At 34.2% G+C, this 16,717-nt stretch overlaps 1 protein-coding gene across 1 annotated transcript in view; it reads left to right on the forward strand.

The window, feature by feature from the left end:
* The window catches only part of LOC108689116, a 277,007-nt gene that overhangs the window by 15,391 nt on the left and 244,899 nt on the right, over positions 1-16,717 (forward strand). The window contains exon 4 of the mRNA XM_018195755.1: positions 14,009-14,174. Coding sequence (XP_018051244.1) covers positions 14,009-14,174 — 166 coding nt within the window. The remainder of the gene's footprint in view (positions 1-14,008; positions 14,175-16,717) is intronic.

Raw genomic sequence — 16,717 nt, forward strand, 5'->3', positions numbered from 1 at the left:
TTACGAAAGAAACACTTAAAAATTCAGTGTTTACATCTAAGTTTGAGTGTTTACATTCAATTTTCGATGTTAACCCCCAAATGTTTAGTATTAATATCGATTTTTCTGCGTCGACAAAAATTTCGATGTTAACATGCAATTTATCATGTCGACACTCAAAGTTTAAATATCGACATCAACTGTTGTGTTTTGACACCAAAACTTTGGCTATTGACATCAAAAATTGAATGTCAATATTAAAAGTTGCGGACATCAAAAACTTAAAAATATATTTAAAAACGTATATATTTATATACAATATATGTGTGTGTGTGTGTATGTGTGTGTGTGTGTGTGTGTGTGTGTGCGTGTGTGTGTGTGTGTGTGTGTGTGTGTGTGTGTGTGTGTGCACAGTGTAGAGAATCGATAAACTAAGAAAAAAAGTCCTATAGAGATATCTTGTTTTTGCTCCGTTTTAGAAAAAAATCACAAAAAAGACAAATATATTTAGTTTTCAGTAAAGTCAGACAGGTTCTAACTCAGATCATTTGAAGAGGATGAGAGGTTCTCTGTGGCGCGGGAGAGGTAGGTGCGCAGAGAGGGGAGGGAATGGCGTCATGGAGGCAGGGGAAAAAAATGACGTTACAGTGGGTGGTGTCATTGGGTGAAGGGGATGACATTATGGGGAATGATGTTACGGGGCGAAAGAGAAGGAGGATGTGCGGGGGATAAAAATAATATCAATTGATGCGGGGTAATTGATGTGCGGTATCGCGGGAAATTACAGCGCACGAGATGTATGGAAAATTACGTCCGCGTTGCGGTTCGTCGAATCACGCGGAGTTAGTGGATATCAGGCGAGGTCCGCCGATTCTCACCGCGTGTTATATTTACCATGTATACTTATCATTTATATGTATCGTCTCTTCTACGTATCACCATCTTTTTTTCGCACGCGGAATATTTTAATTATTTATTTTATTATGTTATATTTTATTTTACTTTTTTTTATAATTCGAACGCACTGTGTAATAATAACAGCACGATTTATTTATATTGTTGAGTGCGATAGTATCGCGATATCGCAGAGATAAGGATGAACGAAGAACAACGGGAAGAAAGAAGGAATAGCAGAAACGAATAATTTTCTGAACACTGAGATATTTATTTACAACACATTCAATATTTATACCTACTGTCTCTTTCTCCTCCTTTGCAGCTTCTTATTCTTCTAGATACGAATTCTTTTTGCAATTACTCGTATACGCAAAGATTTTTATTTGATCGCAGACTCGCGTAATTATAAGAGTGCAATGATACGTAACGCTATAATACGGTCACGCGCTATATGATCTAATATCGCTGAGATAAAGAATAGAAGGATGGAAGGAAGAAAGTTAGTAAATGCGAGCAATGAGTTTATATATTTATATTTATTTTTACATATTTTCTTTTTATCTTAATATTAGGTGTACAACTTTGCTTCCGCCGTTTTTTTCCGAAATTCGAGGCTTTATTGTAAAAAACTGGTTATACATTTATGATTCAAAGTATTGTCCATCGCTGGCTACTACTTTCTCTCATTTCGGATAGCGTACGAATCCCGCGTCGAAAAAACTGGTCATCTTTTGAGGCTATCCACGAATCGATCCAATTTTTTACTTCCTCATAAGACCGGAAGTGCTGGTCAGCCAGGCCGTGTGCCATTGATCGAAACAAGTGATAGTCAGAGGGAGCAACGTCTGGAGAATACGGCGGGTGGGATAGGACTTCCCATTTCAACGTTTCCAAGTATGTATTGACTACTTTCGCAACATGGGGTCGAGCATTATCATGCTGCAAAATCACTTTATCGTGTCTTTCGTTGTATTGCGGCCGTTTGTCTTTCAATTGGCTCAAACGCATCAATTGCGTTCGATACCGATCGCGTGTGATTGTTTCAGGTTTTAACAGTTCATAATGCACTACGCCGAGCTGGTCTCACCAAATACAGAGCATGACTTTGGAGCCGTGAATATTCGGTTTGGCCGTCGACGTGGAAGCCGGGAACTCCCCATGATTTTCTGCGCATGGGATTATCGTAATGAACTCATTTTTCGTCCCCAGTCACAATGCGAAGCAGAAATCCCTTCCGTCTTTGCCTTTCAAGCAGCTGTTCACAAGCAAACAAACGCCATTCAACATCTCTCGGCTTCAATTCGTACGGCACTCAATTTCCTTGCTTCTGAATCATTCCCATGGCTTTGAGGAGTTGAAATGGCTTGTTGAGTCACTCCCAATGATCGTGCCAATTCTTCTTGATTTTGACACGAGTCTTGCTCAAGTAATGCCTCCAATTCTGCATCTTCGAAAACCTTCTCCCTTCCACTATGCCGGTCTTCGATGTCAAAATCACCGTTCTTGAAGCGTTGAAACATTCACGACACGTTCTTTCATTAATAGCGGCCTCATCATAAGTATTTGAGAGCATTCGATGAGCCTCAGCCGCAGATTTCTTCATATTGAAGCAAAAAATTAAACCTCCCTCAAATGACGAGAATTTGGCTCGTAAACTGACATTTTCAATCGAGAATAACTTTATGATGCAGACACAAATCGACTAATGTTTCTATGGGGTTATGTTGACAGATGTCCAAGTTTATTGTATGACGTCTATGATCTATTTATTTCGACCACCACTTACCGCTAAAGCCGTCTATAGGAAAACGGCGGAAGCAAAGTTGTACATCTAATATATAAAAAAGCAAACATTAGGTTTAGATAGACAAAGCGATGTAGAATAATTACTGGATAATTACTTCCACAAAGTACAAATAAAAAAAAATTGTTACAGTACAAATAACATTATATATAATAAAAAAGTTATTACAGTACAAATACTACTACAGATAATAGAATTCATTACATATACGGTCAGTAAATCATGATTTCCTAAGGACAATTCTACTATTCTTAAGGAAACTCTAAGGCTAAGTACTACATGACAAAAACTAGGGATGCATCGGTTCTTAAAATTACCGGATACTGGATATCGGATATCCGGACAGAATGTAACATCGAATATCCAGTACCCATTCGGATATCGGAGAAGACAATTTCTTCAAGTCGGATATCCAACATTTTCCGGATATGCGATCGGATTCCGAGTTAGTGTCTTCTAAAAAAAAAGAAGGCTTGCATAAAAGGATTGTAATTTTGCAATGTATAAGATTATTATTTATTATAGCATCATGAATATGCATACTTATTTCTAGAACATTTGTGTAAGAAAAAAATCAACAATTTAATGATATTAAATTTCAACTAGATATATTCCTCGATACTATTGATATTTAGCTGTCCAATCGGATATTAAAAAGATACCGGATAATATCGGGTATTGGATACTTTTTGGATACATATCCGATGCAAAATAAAAGTCAATCCAGAAATTATTGTAATTAAGATCAAATGCGATATTGAATACGTTAAAAAATTTATATATGTGAAATATTCATGTAAATTTTATATATAGTTCATAAAGGAAGATCGTATTAAAGGTCTAAACGTTTGTATATTGTTTAGTGTATTTATATTGCAGGGATTTGGCTGGACCGAAACCCAAATCGGATTGTAACCGTTATTTTTTCGGACTGAAATCAATAACCGGATCGAAACATTGCAGGCTAATGGATAGTCCGAAATGATATTCGGACTAAAAATGTTTTTCGGTTCAGTTTCTGTCCAGATTTTAGTTTGAATTTTTTAACTTCTTTGATATGGATCATCGAGTCAATTGTGTTACACAGCAACTACTCAAAGTCTTAAAGCAATATTACAGGATGTCTACGGAATGTTATTTTCTTATTTTCTTCCTTGATTAATTTAATGATAATTTATGTAAGATTAATATGTTATTCTATAGAAAATTATCAACAAGCTGTAAACAGAAAGAACTAGTTAAAACATTGCGAATTGTTAACATTGTCACAGAAGAAAAAGCAGCAAAGAAAAGAAAGAAATGATTACTCATCTTCCGTTCCAAATTTCTGTTAAGCGAGTTTTTACATTTAAGGAGTAAAAAAATCAATTTTTTTGTTTTCTTTGAAAGCTTATAATTATTTATAATCTTAAAAATATTCCACGTTTTTTGGGAGAAACAAAAATTATTCAAAATATACAAAATAAAATGATGTGGTATTTAGGGCCGCTTGATTGATTCAAAAAATTATTCAAAATTGCGCATGCCAATCAATTGTTATAACCAGTGCTGACCATTATTTATATTCAAACTTTCGAGACTATTCTAAAACGTTTCTATTCAATGGATGGAAATGGAGCAGAGTTTTCATTCCCTTCTCACTTTTATTTCTAACGGAAAGGTACTTGTACTAAAATGTTTCAAAATTTTAAACGCGTTTTTCTCGAAATCATGTCATTAATATGATGATCCATGATTCCAAAAAAACTGTTAGTCCGACTTCTATTTTTACAATTATACTCAGAGGACATATCATTACCGTCTGAACTAGAATTAATAGTCTATGTTAATTTTTTCTATTTTTTTAGAAGATCAAAAAAGAAAAAAAAATGAGCAAAATTCGAATCATTTTTTCAAACTGTCGACATTTTGAAAATATGCATGTGATATTAATTATCCTGTTCAGGCGAGAATTACAAATCTACTCATTAAGAAAAATTCCACTTTTTGTTTACAGACCAACAATACCACTCTTATACATTTATTACCGTTTGTTCGCGGTATAAGCCTAATGCAAACCTTCAGTGCGATTTTATTACTATAATACTTTATAAAAAATAAACATTAAAAAAAATTTTTTTTACATGTATGCACTTTCTAGCTTGTATTATTTTGAAATATACTTAAATTTTTATTCATTAAAAAAATTCACAAAAAATACCTTTAAGATCGATAATCATATGTCCCTTTAAAAATGTTTCTTTCAATAAACGTGAATTTTTATATATATTTATGCAATTTATGCTTATTATATTATCTTTTTCTACAATAGATAATCATACACCCATAACTGTAACAAAAAAAAACTGAAATTTAAACGGTTACCCTGAAAATTTTTTTCAGAATTTTTCATATAATTAGAATTTCTATATAATTTTTTAGAATTTCTCTATAATTTTATAACTTTTTCACATTTTTTATATGAATTAAGACATTTCTCAGAAAATCTTCATTTTTTCTCAGGATTTTTCATATATGTTAATTATGAAATATCGTAAAATTTTTAAGATTTTTATAAGTATAATTTCTGAAGAAATGTTACAAAATCTAAAAAATTTAAAAATACTTTTTAAAAATTATGGGATGAGAAATTTCAGAATATTTTAAAATTCACTTGTATGAGAAGTTCTGAAAAAAGATGTAAACTTTCCGAATATTTCTGAGTATTTCTAAAGAATGTTCCAATTCATATAAAAATTATGAGAAAAATTTTCACCAGAGTACGGTCACAGTTGTCGATAAAAGAGTTGAAAACGCTTGGATTTCGAATTTTTCCGGAATCGAAAAAGATCGAAAAAGATTGAAATCGTTATCTGGTAAAAGGATCAGAATCGGAACCAAAATAAAAAATTTAATATAGCCTCTGATCGTGATCGTAACTGGACCGAAATAAAATTTTGGTCCGAGTTCCTGTAGACAATAATATAACATTAGCACAAAACTTAGGCTCAGATAGCTCTTTTCATTATACAATTTTGAAAACAAATATTCTTTACATTATCATTCATTTCTAGCATTTCGGACAAAATTAAAAACTAATTAAAAACTTTCTTATATTCTCTAAGATTCTTACTGTGTCTTTGTTCAATATGTTCTCATACAGTATAACATTTTGTGATTATGACAAATTGGAATAAAAGAATAATCGAAGAAGAATTAGCTTTTAATTTTGATTGTTACTTGAAGTATTGTTCAAGAATATTGCAATGATTGCTCGAATGAGAATGTCATAGCTTGTACAAATGTGATGTCCATCGCGTGGAAATCCATCAAGTGGAAATGACAAACATTAGTAATAGAAATAAAATTAAATCGATAAGGGCTACAAGCCAAAAGAAAAACGAAGTGAAATAAATAAAATAATGTATTAGGTGTACAACTTTGCTTCCGCCGTTTCCCTATAGATGGCTTTAGCGGTAAGTGGTGGTCGAAATAAATAGATCATAGACGTCATACAATAAACTTGGGCATCTGTTAACATAACCTCATAGAAACATTAGTCGATTTGTGTCTGCATCAGTTAATAAAGTTATTCTCGATTGAAAATGTCAGTTTACGAGCCAAATTCTCGTCATTTGCGGGAGGTTTAATTTTTTGCTTCAATATGAAGAAATCTGCGGCTGAGGCTCATCGAATGCTCTCAAATACTTATGGTGAGGCCGCTATTAGTGAAAGAACGTGTCGTGAATGGTTTCAATGCTTCAAGAACGGTTTTGACGTCGAAGACCGGCATAACGGTGGAAGAGAGAAGGTTTTCGAAGATGCAGAATTGGAGGCATTACTTGAGCAAGACTCGTGTCAAAATCAAGAAGAATTGGCACGATCATTGGGAGTGACTCAACAAGCCATTTCAAAACGCCTCAAAGCCATGGGAATGATTCAGAAGCAAGGAAATTGGGTGCCGTACGAATTGAAGCCGAGAGATGTTGAATGGCGTTTGTTTGCTTGTGAACAACTTGAAAGGCAAAGACGGAAGAGATTTCTGCATCGCACTGGGGACGAAAAATGGGTTCATTACGATAATCCCAAGCGCCGAAAATCATGGGGAGTTCCCGGCCATGCTTCCCCGTCGACGGCCAAACCGAATATTCACGGCTCCAAGATCATGCTCTGTATTTGGTGGGACCAGTTCGGTGTAGTGTATTATGAACTGTTAAAACCGACTGAAACAATCACAGGCGATCGGTATCGAACGCAATTGATACGTTTGAGCCGAGCATTGAAAGACAAACCGCCGCAATACAACGAGAGATACACGATGAAGTGATTTTGCAGCATAACAATGTTCAACCCCACGTTGCGAAAGTGGTCAAGACATACTTGGAAACGTTGAAATGGGAAGTCCTACCCCACCCGCCGTATTCTCCAGACGTTGCTCCCTCTGACTATCACTTGTTTCGATCAATGGCACACGGCCTGGCTGACCAGCACTTCCGGTCTTATGAAGAAGTAAAAAATTGGATCGATTCGTGGATAGCCTCAAAAGATGACCAGTTTTTTGACGCGGGATTCGTACGCTACCCGAAAGATGGGAAAAAGTAGTGGTCAGCGATGGACAATACTTTGAATCATAAATATATAACCATTTTTTTACAATAAAGCCTCGAATTTCGAAAAAAAAACGGCGAAAGCAAAGTTGTACACCTAATAAATGAATTAATTTCAAATATGATAATTGCGTGCCGATATGATTGTCGAATTTTCAACGCAATCAATCTGAAATATTAATAATCAGAAGTACAATAACAATCAGAAATATTAATATTCAATCCAAATTTCCCAAATTTAAAAAACTGTAATAAACTTATTGTGAGAAATATTATCTCATCTCTTGTATTCCTAAGCCTTTAGATCGAGATCTTAGCAATATTCCTCGCAATAACATATTGTAGGCGAGTGTTCTGAAATTAATTCATTTATATGAATATATATAATAGTTCAACATCTTAATATTCAAATCGTAGTGGCGCTTTGTATTTAAAGTAATGTATTTAACATAAACTTGTTTCAATGTTATTTATACACATTCGCCTACAATGCGTAATTCTCTATATTGATTATTGCGAGAAATATTGCTAAGGTCTTGGTGGTTTAAAGGCTTAGGACACTCGCACGGAATGCAAGAAATCCGAGTTCGATTCCCTGCCGAGACAATATTTTTCGCAATAAGTTTATTAGAGTTTTCAAAATTTGAGAAATTTGGGGGGAATATTAATTCTGATTAATTGCATTGAAAGTCCAACAACTATCGGAACGCAATTATTATTTCTGAAATTAATTCATTTATATGAATATATATAATAGTTCAACATCTTGACATTCAGACCGTGATGGTGCTTCGTAATTAAAGTAATGTATAGAACATAATTTAATTATTGAAATTCAAATTCTAAACGGTTTAATAAAATTAAAATTTAAATAATAAATGGCTTACAAATAATGAAAAAAAATATACAGATAATAGTCGTTCGAATAACAGATATTCTTCTTATTGTATGTTATTAAGCTGATAAGTTTGAGAAGTCTTCTTCGTATCAGAAATGTTATAGCCTTCTTATTAATAATTAGAAAAATTTATGTAGAAAGTAAACGCTTGTTACTATTGTGTCATAATTAAAATGTATTAAAGAAAAGTCGAAAACTATAGGAATAGTAAACCAATCAATCTTAAAATATAAAGCAAGTTGCATAGTCCAAAGTTAAAATACGAACTCAGTTAAAATATAAATTCAGTCAGAATATAAAAATGTATTGGGTTGTTCAAAAAGTCATTGCGTTTTTTCCAATAGATGATGTTGTCCACATTTATTTGTATGCGAACGTGACATGAATGTCAAATGTTTACACGCGTTTTGTTGTCATTAAACCTAAAAACCAAAAAAAAATTTGACGCGATTCGGTCGAGTTTTGTGGTTCGAACATGGAGAATTTTGAAGAACATATTCGCCATATTCTGTTTTATTACTTCAAAAAAGAGAAGAAAGCAACTGAAGCAAGGGAAAAGTTGCGTCGAGTTTACGACAGAAATGTCGTCAAAAAACGCCAGTGCCAGAACTGGTTCGCCCGATTCCGTGATGATGATTTTTCAGTCAAAGACGCTCATCGCTCCTTCCAAGATTGACGACATGATTGACAAGATTGATAAAATGAAAGGTGCAAGCATTCAACGGTTCGGGAGCTTGCTATTGCTCTAAAAGTGTCCGTTGGAAGTGTTCATGGCCATTTGAAATCGCTAAGCTTCGTAAAGAAGCTTGATGTTTGGGTACCGCATGAGTTGAAAGAAATTCATTTGACGAATCGCATGAACGTTTGCGATCAATTCATCAAACGCGAAGAAAACGATCCGTTCTTGAAGCGTATGATCACGGGCGACGAAAAATGGATTGTTTACAACAATGTCAGCCGAAAAAGAAGTTGGAGTAGGCGAAATAAAGCACCGGAAAGGCATACAAAAGCGGAAATCCATCAAAAGAAGGTAATGCTGTCAATGTAATGGGATTGGGAGGGATCAGTCTTCTATGAGCTACTTCCAAAGAACAAAACGATTAATTCCGATGTCTACTGTGAACAGCTGCAGAAATTAAGTGATGCCATCGCACAGAAACGTCCCGAACTAATCAATCGGGGGGTGTGGTGTTTCACCACGACAATGCGAGACCACACACAAGTTTGATCACTCGACAAAAATTGCAACATGGTTGAAATGTGTTACCACATCCACCGTATAGCCCAGACCTTACACCATCAGATTTCCATCTCTTTCGCTCCTTGCAGAACTCCTTAAAACGTTTGCTTCTGAAAACCTCATCAAACAGCACTTAGACAAGTTTCTCACAGAGAAGGATGGGAAGTTTTATGAACGTGGTTCTATGAAGTTGCCCGAGAGATGGTCATCAAACAAAACGGCCAATATATTGATTAATGTTCATTACGTATATTAAATAAACACACCCGAAAATCAAATGAAAAAAACGCAATGATTTTTTGAACAACCCAATATATAAATTCAATAAAAATATATAAATGTATAGTGTGAAGCAGATAGCGATTGAATATCTTGCGTCTATTAGTAATAGACGCAAAAAATGAACAGAACAATTTTCTTAAAATTGTAATGATCGATTTGGATATTTCCACGATGAAGCAATACTGGATAATAACGGAAATATCAAAAATGAAGAAAAGTGGTTCGGATATTGTAACTCTCTATACATAATTTAAATTTTATTGTTAACCGATTTGACAGTGAATGGAACTTTTTTTATTTTTAACTCCTACATGTTACACTAAGAATGACCTAATGAAGATTAAAACGCTTATCTTTTATATATTCTTATGTATGTTTAAATATTAAATATAAATTTAGCACTCGACATCCAGCTTTTATTCATAATCTATATACAATTTAATTTTTAGAAATTTTCTAATAAATAGCGTACAAAGGTATTAATAAATTGAATAATTATAATAGGATACATATAGACATAGATTTATAAAGATTATGCGTTTCGCGGATTTTTTCCGTATCCAGATCCATTTTTGGAATGCCAACGTTTTGTAAAATTTGCAGTTCATTTCATCAGGGCGAAGAGCAGCCTGATACTGAGTTGTTCTTCCAGACCGTTCCTTTTATATTACGCTATTTGTTGGATGGGGGAAAGAAGAGAATTGTGGATGAGAGAAGGGGGAGGGGAGATGATGGAAATCGATTGATCTTCAATAACCGGGAAAATGATTTTCCATCTTTTATTTATATTGTAGCCATTATCTTTATTTATTTATATTGTTAGGGTTTTTGTATCTCTATGGCTTATCTATACTTTCTTGGAAAGTATAATGTAATGTTGACTATCGTTTTGTCAAACAGTATTTGATGTCCTGTTTCGATGTTGTGTTCTGACTACGTGATGTGTTTTAGCCTGACAACACGGTTGGTGGTGTTCTTTTTTTATCCGTAAATTGACTATTCTCCCGATTTCTCCAGTATATATTCCCCGCAAGGAACAAGGTATTTTATATACTCCTGCGGAGCAATCTCCTGAATAGAGGTCTTTGATCTATAGGATTTCTTAAGATTTGTACTATCTTTTTGGGTTTGAAGATAGTTCGGATATTGTGTTTGTTTAATATTCTGCTAATTCGATTTGTTGTTCGTTTGACATATGGGAAAATGGATTGGATCTTTTCGTCTGGTTATATCAAAGACCGTTGTTTTGTATATTTATTGATTATTTTGGTTATGTCTTTTTTGTCGTGTCCGTTTTTCTGTAAGGCTAGTTTTAGGTGATTTCTGTCTGTAAATGTTCTTTGTCAAAGATTGCGAAAGCTATGTACAAGTGAATTGAATGCAGACTGTTTTTGTGCTGGGTGGTAATGCGACTCGGCATGTAGGTATCTATCTATGTATGTTGATTTTCTGTGCACTTGATGACCTAAGATATCGTCAGCTTTCTTAGAGACAAGAACATCTAGGAGGAATTTTCCTTTTTCCTCTATATTTATAGTGAAGTAGATATTTGGATGCTGAAGAATTTATTCGGAGCTCGGTTCTGCCATGTCTCTACATCACGAATGTGTCGTCTATATAATGGTTTTAATGTTGATTTGTCCCCTCTTTCAAATATTACGGCAAGAGCGATTGGCCCTCTAAGACCTGAACAGACATCATCGTGCTTCCAACCGACAAAGACAACACCACAACAGACTATATCATGAACACATCAGACTATAAGAAAAAGATGAAGAACTTTGTCTCGGACAAAACATATAAAAAGCTTGATAAAGCTATCCAACTAATATAATAGCACAAAACACCAAGATATTAATGGAGAAATTATTATATATACTAGTATTATATATACTAGTAAAACTAAATCAACATTAAAACATACAAATTCTCTCCCATCAAGATTATACGAACTACCAAAAGTACACAAACCAAACATTCCTTTTAGATCGATTGTCAGTGCCATACATTCCTTGACATACAATTTATCCTGTTTCCTAGTAACACTACAATTCTTTATTGGAAAATCCGAATTACATATAATCAACTCAATGGATAAAAGATCCAAAAAACCCAAAAATACGTCTCACAGACTTACTTGTAAGTTTCGACATAAAATCTCTTTTTATACAAGTCCCAATAAAGGACACATTAACCATAATAAAAACTTCACATGAAGGTCTCCTCCGAGACCTCATCCCGTTAATAGAGCATTGCTTAACAACCACTTACTTCTCCTATAACAATCAATTTTATGAACAAACTTCAGGAGCGGCAAAGGGCTCTCCTATTTCTTCTGTAATCGCAAACATCTTCATGGAGCATTTTGAGAAAGAGACTCTCAAAAAAGCACTCCAAAAATTAGAAGTTTGGTTCCGTTATGCAGACGATATATTCGTGATATGGAGACACAACAGAGCCGAATTCCGTAAATTCCTTATTTTCCTCAACAATCAACATCCAAGTATCCACTTCATTATATACATAGAGGAAAACGGAAAACTTCCCTTCCTAGATGTTCTCGTCTCTAAGAAAGCTGACGATATCTTAAGCCAAGTATATAGAAAACCATCACATATAGATAGATACATGCCGAGTCATATCATTATCCAGCACAAAAACAGTCTGCAATCAATTCACTTATTATACATAGAGCTTTCACAATCTCTACAAAAACGAAGAATCTCTACGACAAAGACATCTACAGACAGAATTCAACCTAAAACTAACTTTATAGAAAAACGGACACGACAAAAAAGACATAATCAAAATAATCAATAAACATGCAAACAAGACAACGGTCTTTGACACACAATCAGACGAAAGGATCCTATACATTTTCCCATATGTCAAAGGAACAACAAATCGCAAGATTACAGCAATAATTAGCAGGATATTAAACAAATACAATATTCGAACTATCTTCAAACCCCCCCCCCCCAAAGATAGTACAAATCTTAAAAAATCCTATAGATCAAAGACCTCCATTCAGCTCCGCAGGAGTATACAGAATATCTTGTTCTTGCGAGCAAGTATATATTGGAGAAACCGGGAGAATAGTCAACCTATATAGATAAAAGAACATGATGTCAATGTGATGTCAGGCTAAAAGTCGCAGTCAGCATTATCAGAACACAACGTCGAAATGGGACATCAAATACTGTTTGACAAAACGATCAACATCATATTTTTCAAGAAAGTATAGAGAAGCCATAGAGATACAAAAATAACAAAAATAACCCTAACAATTTAAATAAAGGTAAAGCTGCTTAAATAAAATATGGAAAACCATTCTCCCGATTATTAAAGATCAATTTCCCCCACCTCCCCCCTATCCACAATTGTCTTCTTTCCCCACTCTAACAAATAGCGTAATAAAAGGAATAGTCCGGAGGAACAGCTCAGTATCAGGCTGCTCCACGCCCTAATGAAGTAAACTGCAATGTTCACGATATTGATATTCCAAGAATGGATTTGGATACGGAGAACATGATTTCCGATTTCTTGTATTCATGTTATTTCAACATGATTTCAAAGTGATTTTATTTGTTTTTCAAAAGAATTTGAGACACGCGATCGAGAATGATAGTTTCTTGTTTGATTTTTAGTTTATTGATTTTAAAGCTTGAAATTAAGAAAATGTTTAAATGCTTCATTTGTTGAATTCCATTAGTTGATTTCGTAGGTAAGTAGCCCCTCGCAATATTCTCTCTTATATGTTTGAGTTGCTATATGAACGATGATAAAGAATTGTTTAGATGTATCGTAATGTTCGAATGGCTGACATATTGTATCAAGTTTATACTCTTAATGAAAATCATGGAAGTCAAAAATCTAATTATGTATTCATTTATACGAATTTTGATACAGTAGACTGTTAATTCTGTAATGCATTATTGTATTTAGTTAATGTAATTGACGGTTTAGTTACTATTGTAGCACAGCCAGGATGATTTCAATGATTTTGTTCGAATCACGTTGAAAAGGATTCGAATCTAGGATCGAAACGTTTGGTTTTAAGATATTATGTGAACAAATAAATCTTATTTCACACCAATATCCTATGTTTGACTCGAAAAAGCATCATGTTATGGATTGTTCCATCTCAATGGGCTTTGATTCAATATTTATTTTATTTATATTACAATAATAGAACATACCTGATATTTCAGATTAAAATTCAAATAAGACTGAGAAGCTTATGAAGCCTTTTCTGTTGTAACTTTTATTTAATAATTTATTATTATTTTCATTATTATCATGTTATTTTATTTTATTTACAGTATGATTGATTTGACAGAGAAAGTCGGGCCTCTGGAATTGCCAACAAATCAAACAGGTTCAATAGAAGTGAGCGACCTATTCTTAACAGGAGAAATGGGATTGTGGGGGAAGAGTTTGGTACTAAAAGATAATTATTCGCCAAGAACGATATGTGCTTCTATTACGGTAATAAATCCATATATTATACGTATTGTACAAATTGTAATAAAAACAGAAAGACAAGTAAATATAAAAATAGTAAAAAATACTCTATTCGGTCATGGCGGATTTTAGTCCCTATCCAATAATAATATTTTATATGAATTTACACAATTTTCAGTAAATTTAATTTAACATTTTAGTTTCAAGCAAATAGTGTGCCGATTATTTGTCAGGGCAGTTTCAAAACAGTTGCCCTAAACTAAAGTCGAAATACATAAAATTTTAACAAGCAATTGAATATTATTAAATTTAAATATTATTAAATTGAATATAATAAGCACCTTTAAAACATTGTAAATAGTTTATTGTAAAAAATATCTCAGCAGAGATTTAAACCTATGATCTTATGTAGAAAATTCGAAAGATTCGAATCTCGATTGAAGTAATATTTTTAACACTAAATTATTTACAATGTTTTAATGATGTTTATTAGCGTTATTAATAGTTTATCAAATGCATTTGTGACATTAATATTCTGTTTTCGTTTAGGATGTTTTAAGACTGAAAAATAATCGGTATATATTTACACATTCCGAGTAAAGGAGGCTGTAAAAAATGTGTCGATTTCCGTCACCTTAATAGATCTTAAAAAATCATTGTTTAGATGCTCAGAGAATAGGAAGTATTATAACAATCGTTTGTCTGGGAAGTATTGGGAACATTGATAGAATTGCTTAAATATTGTTAAAAATGACGATATTCACATATACATTATTAAGATTAATAAGTGAAGAATGATGATTTTAGCCAGAAACTAACAAATAAGTACGTTCTTCATGTAAAGATCGCGGATTACTTTAACACTATCCAGAATGCATCACACAGAGATATAATCCGCTTAACATTCCTTGATTGGGATTTCACAGTTTGTCATTCCTATGGTATTTAGCGACTTCAATCCTCTTCTGCCATGCACGCGTGCATGCGTGTGTGTTTTTGTGTGAGTACCAGGTGTATAAACTTAATCCAGGTGTAATCCGCTGTTTACTCATAGGTGGCATTAGTGAACGTACAAAACTACTCTAGGCACACAACACACTTTTTTTTATGTGTTTGACATCTGTCAACATTAACCATATCATCAGCAATTTCATACAACAACATACATTTTTTCTTTCGTAATCATGTCTAGTTTTTTGCTAAAAAAAAGCATATTCCCGCAAAAGCGGGAAGCTTTGCTTTTCTGTTTCAATTTGAAGAAATCAACTACATCGAATGCTTATGGAGGCCTATGGCGACAATGCTTTATCGGAAACAACGTGCAGAGATTGGTTTCGCCGATTTAATGACGACAATTTTGATCTGAGTGACAAGCGTTAAAATCGGCCCAGGAAGGTTGAGGACTGTCAATTGCAGGTTCTTTTGGATGAGGACGATATCCAATCGCAAAAAATGCTTGTCGAGCAATTGGGTGTTTCTCAAGTAACCATTTCCATGCGGCTACATGCCATGGGGAAGGTTCAAAAGATCGAAAAATGGGTGCCGCATAAACTGAACGATAGGTAGATGGAGCGACATCAAAACACATGCCAAATTCTGCTTGCCAGACAAAAAAGAAAGTCGTTCCTGCGTCGGATTGTGACAGGCGATGAAAAGTGGATCTATTTTCAGAATCCTAAACTCAAGAAATCTTGGGTTGATCTCGTCCAACCATCAACATATTCCTCAAGACCAAATCGCTTCGGACGGAAGACGATGCTGTGCGTTTGATGGGATCAGGAGGGTGTCATGTACTACGAGCTGTTAAAACCTAGTGCAACTGTTAATGCTCACCGCTATCATCAACAACTGATCAAATTGCACCATGCTCTGCGTGAAAAAAGGCCGCATTATAGGAAAAGACATGCTGATTTTCCTCCACGACAATGCACCATCGCACACATCAACAATGGTTCAAAACTACTTGGAGACACTCAACTGGGAAATGCTACCCCATCCCGCTTACTCACTAGACCTGGCACCTTCTGACTATCACCTGTTTTCGTCGATGCACCACGCGCTCGCTGAGCGGCACTTCGATTCTTACGAAGACGTCCGAAAATGGCTTGATGAGTGGTTTGCCTCGAAAGATGAGGAATTTTTTTGGCGTAGTATACACAAATTGCCCGAAAGATGGAAAAAATGTATAGTTAGCGAAGACAAGTACTTTGAATAAATTTGTTTTTGCTTCCTAAGAAAAAAAATGTGTTTTTCTGATTAAAAAACAGCGGATTTAAGCTTATACACCTATGTCTTACTTTATTCCTTCCATTAATGACCGAGTGATAGTCAGCATCACAAAATCTGCTTGCTTATTTTCAGTCCCCATAACATCTCTCATTCCTATCGATCCTCTTTCTTTCCAATTATATAAGCTTTAATTTTCAACACAACTTTAATTTTTTCCTCCTCCTTCTAAACTCTCCACACTCAAAGTAACGTCTGTAGTACACAATGTTCTATTCACACACACACACACACACACACACACACACACACACACACACACACACACACACACACACACA

The sequence above is a fragment of the Atta colombica genome, unplaced genomic scaffold (assembly GCF_001594045.1).
Source record: "Atta colombica isolate Treedump-2 unplaced genomic scaffold, Acol1.0 scaffold26, whole genome shotgun sequence".
In the NCBI taxonomy this organism is placed as follows: Eukaryota; Metazoa; Arthropoda; class Insecta; order Hymenoptera; family Formicidae; genus Atta; species Atta colombica.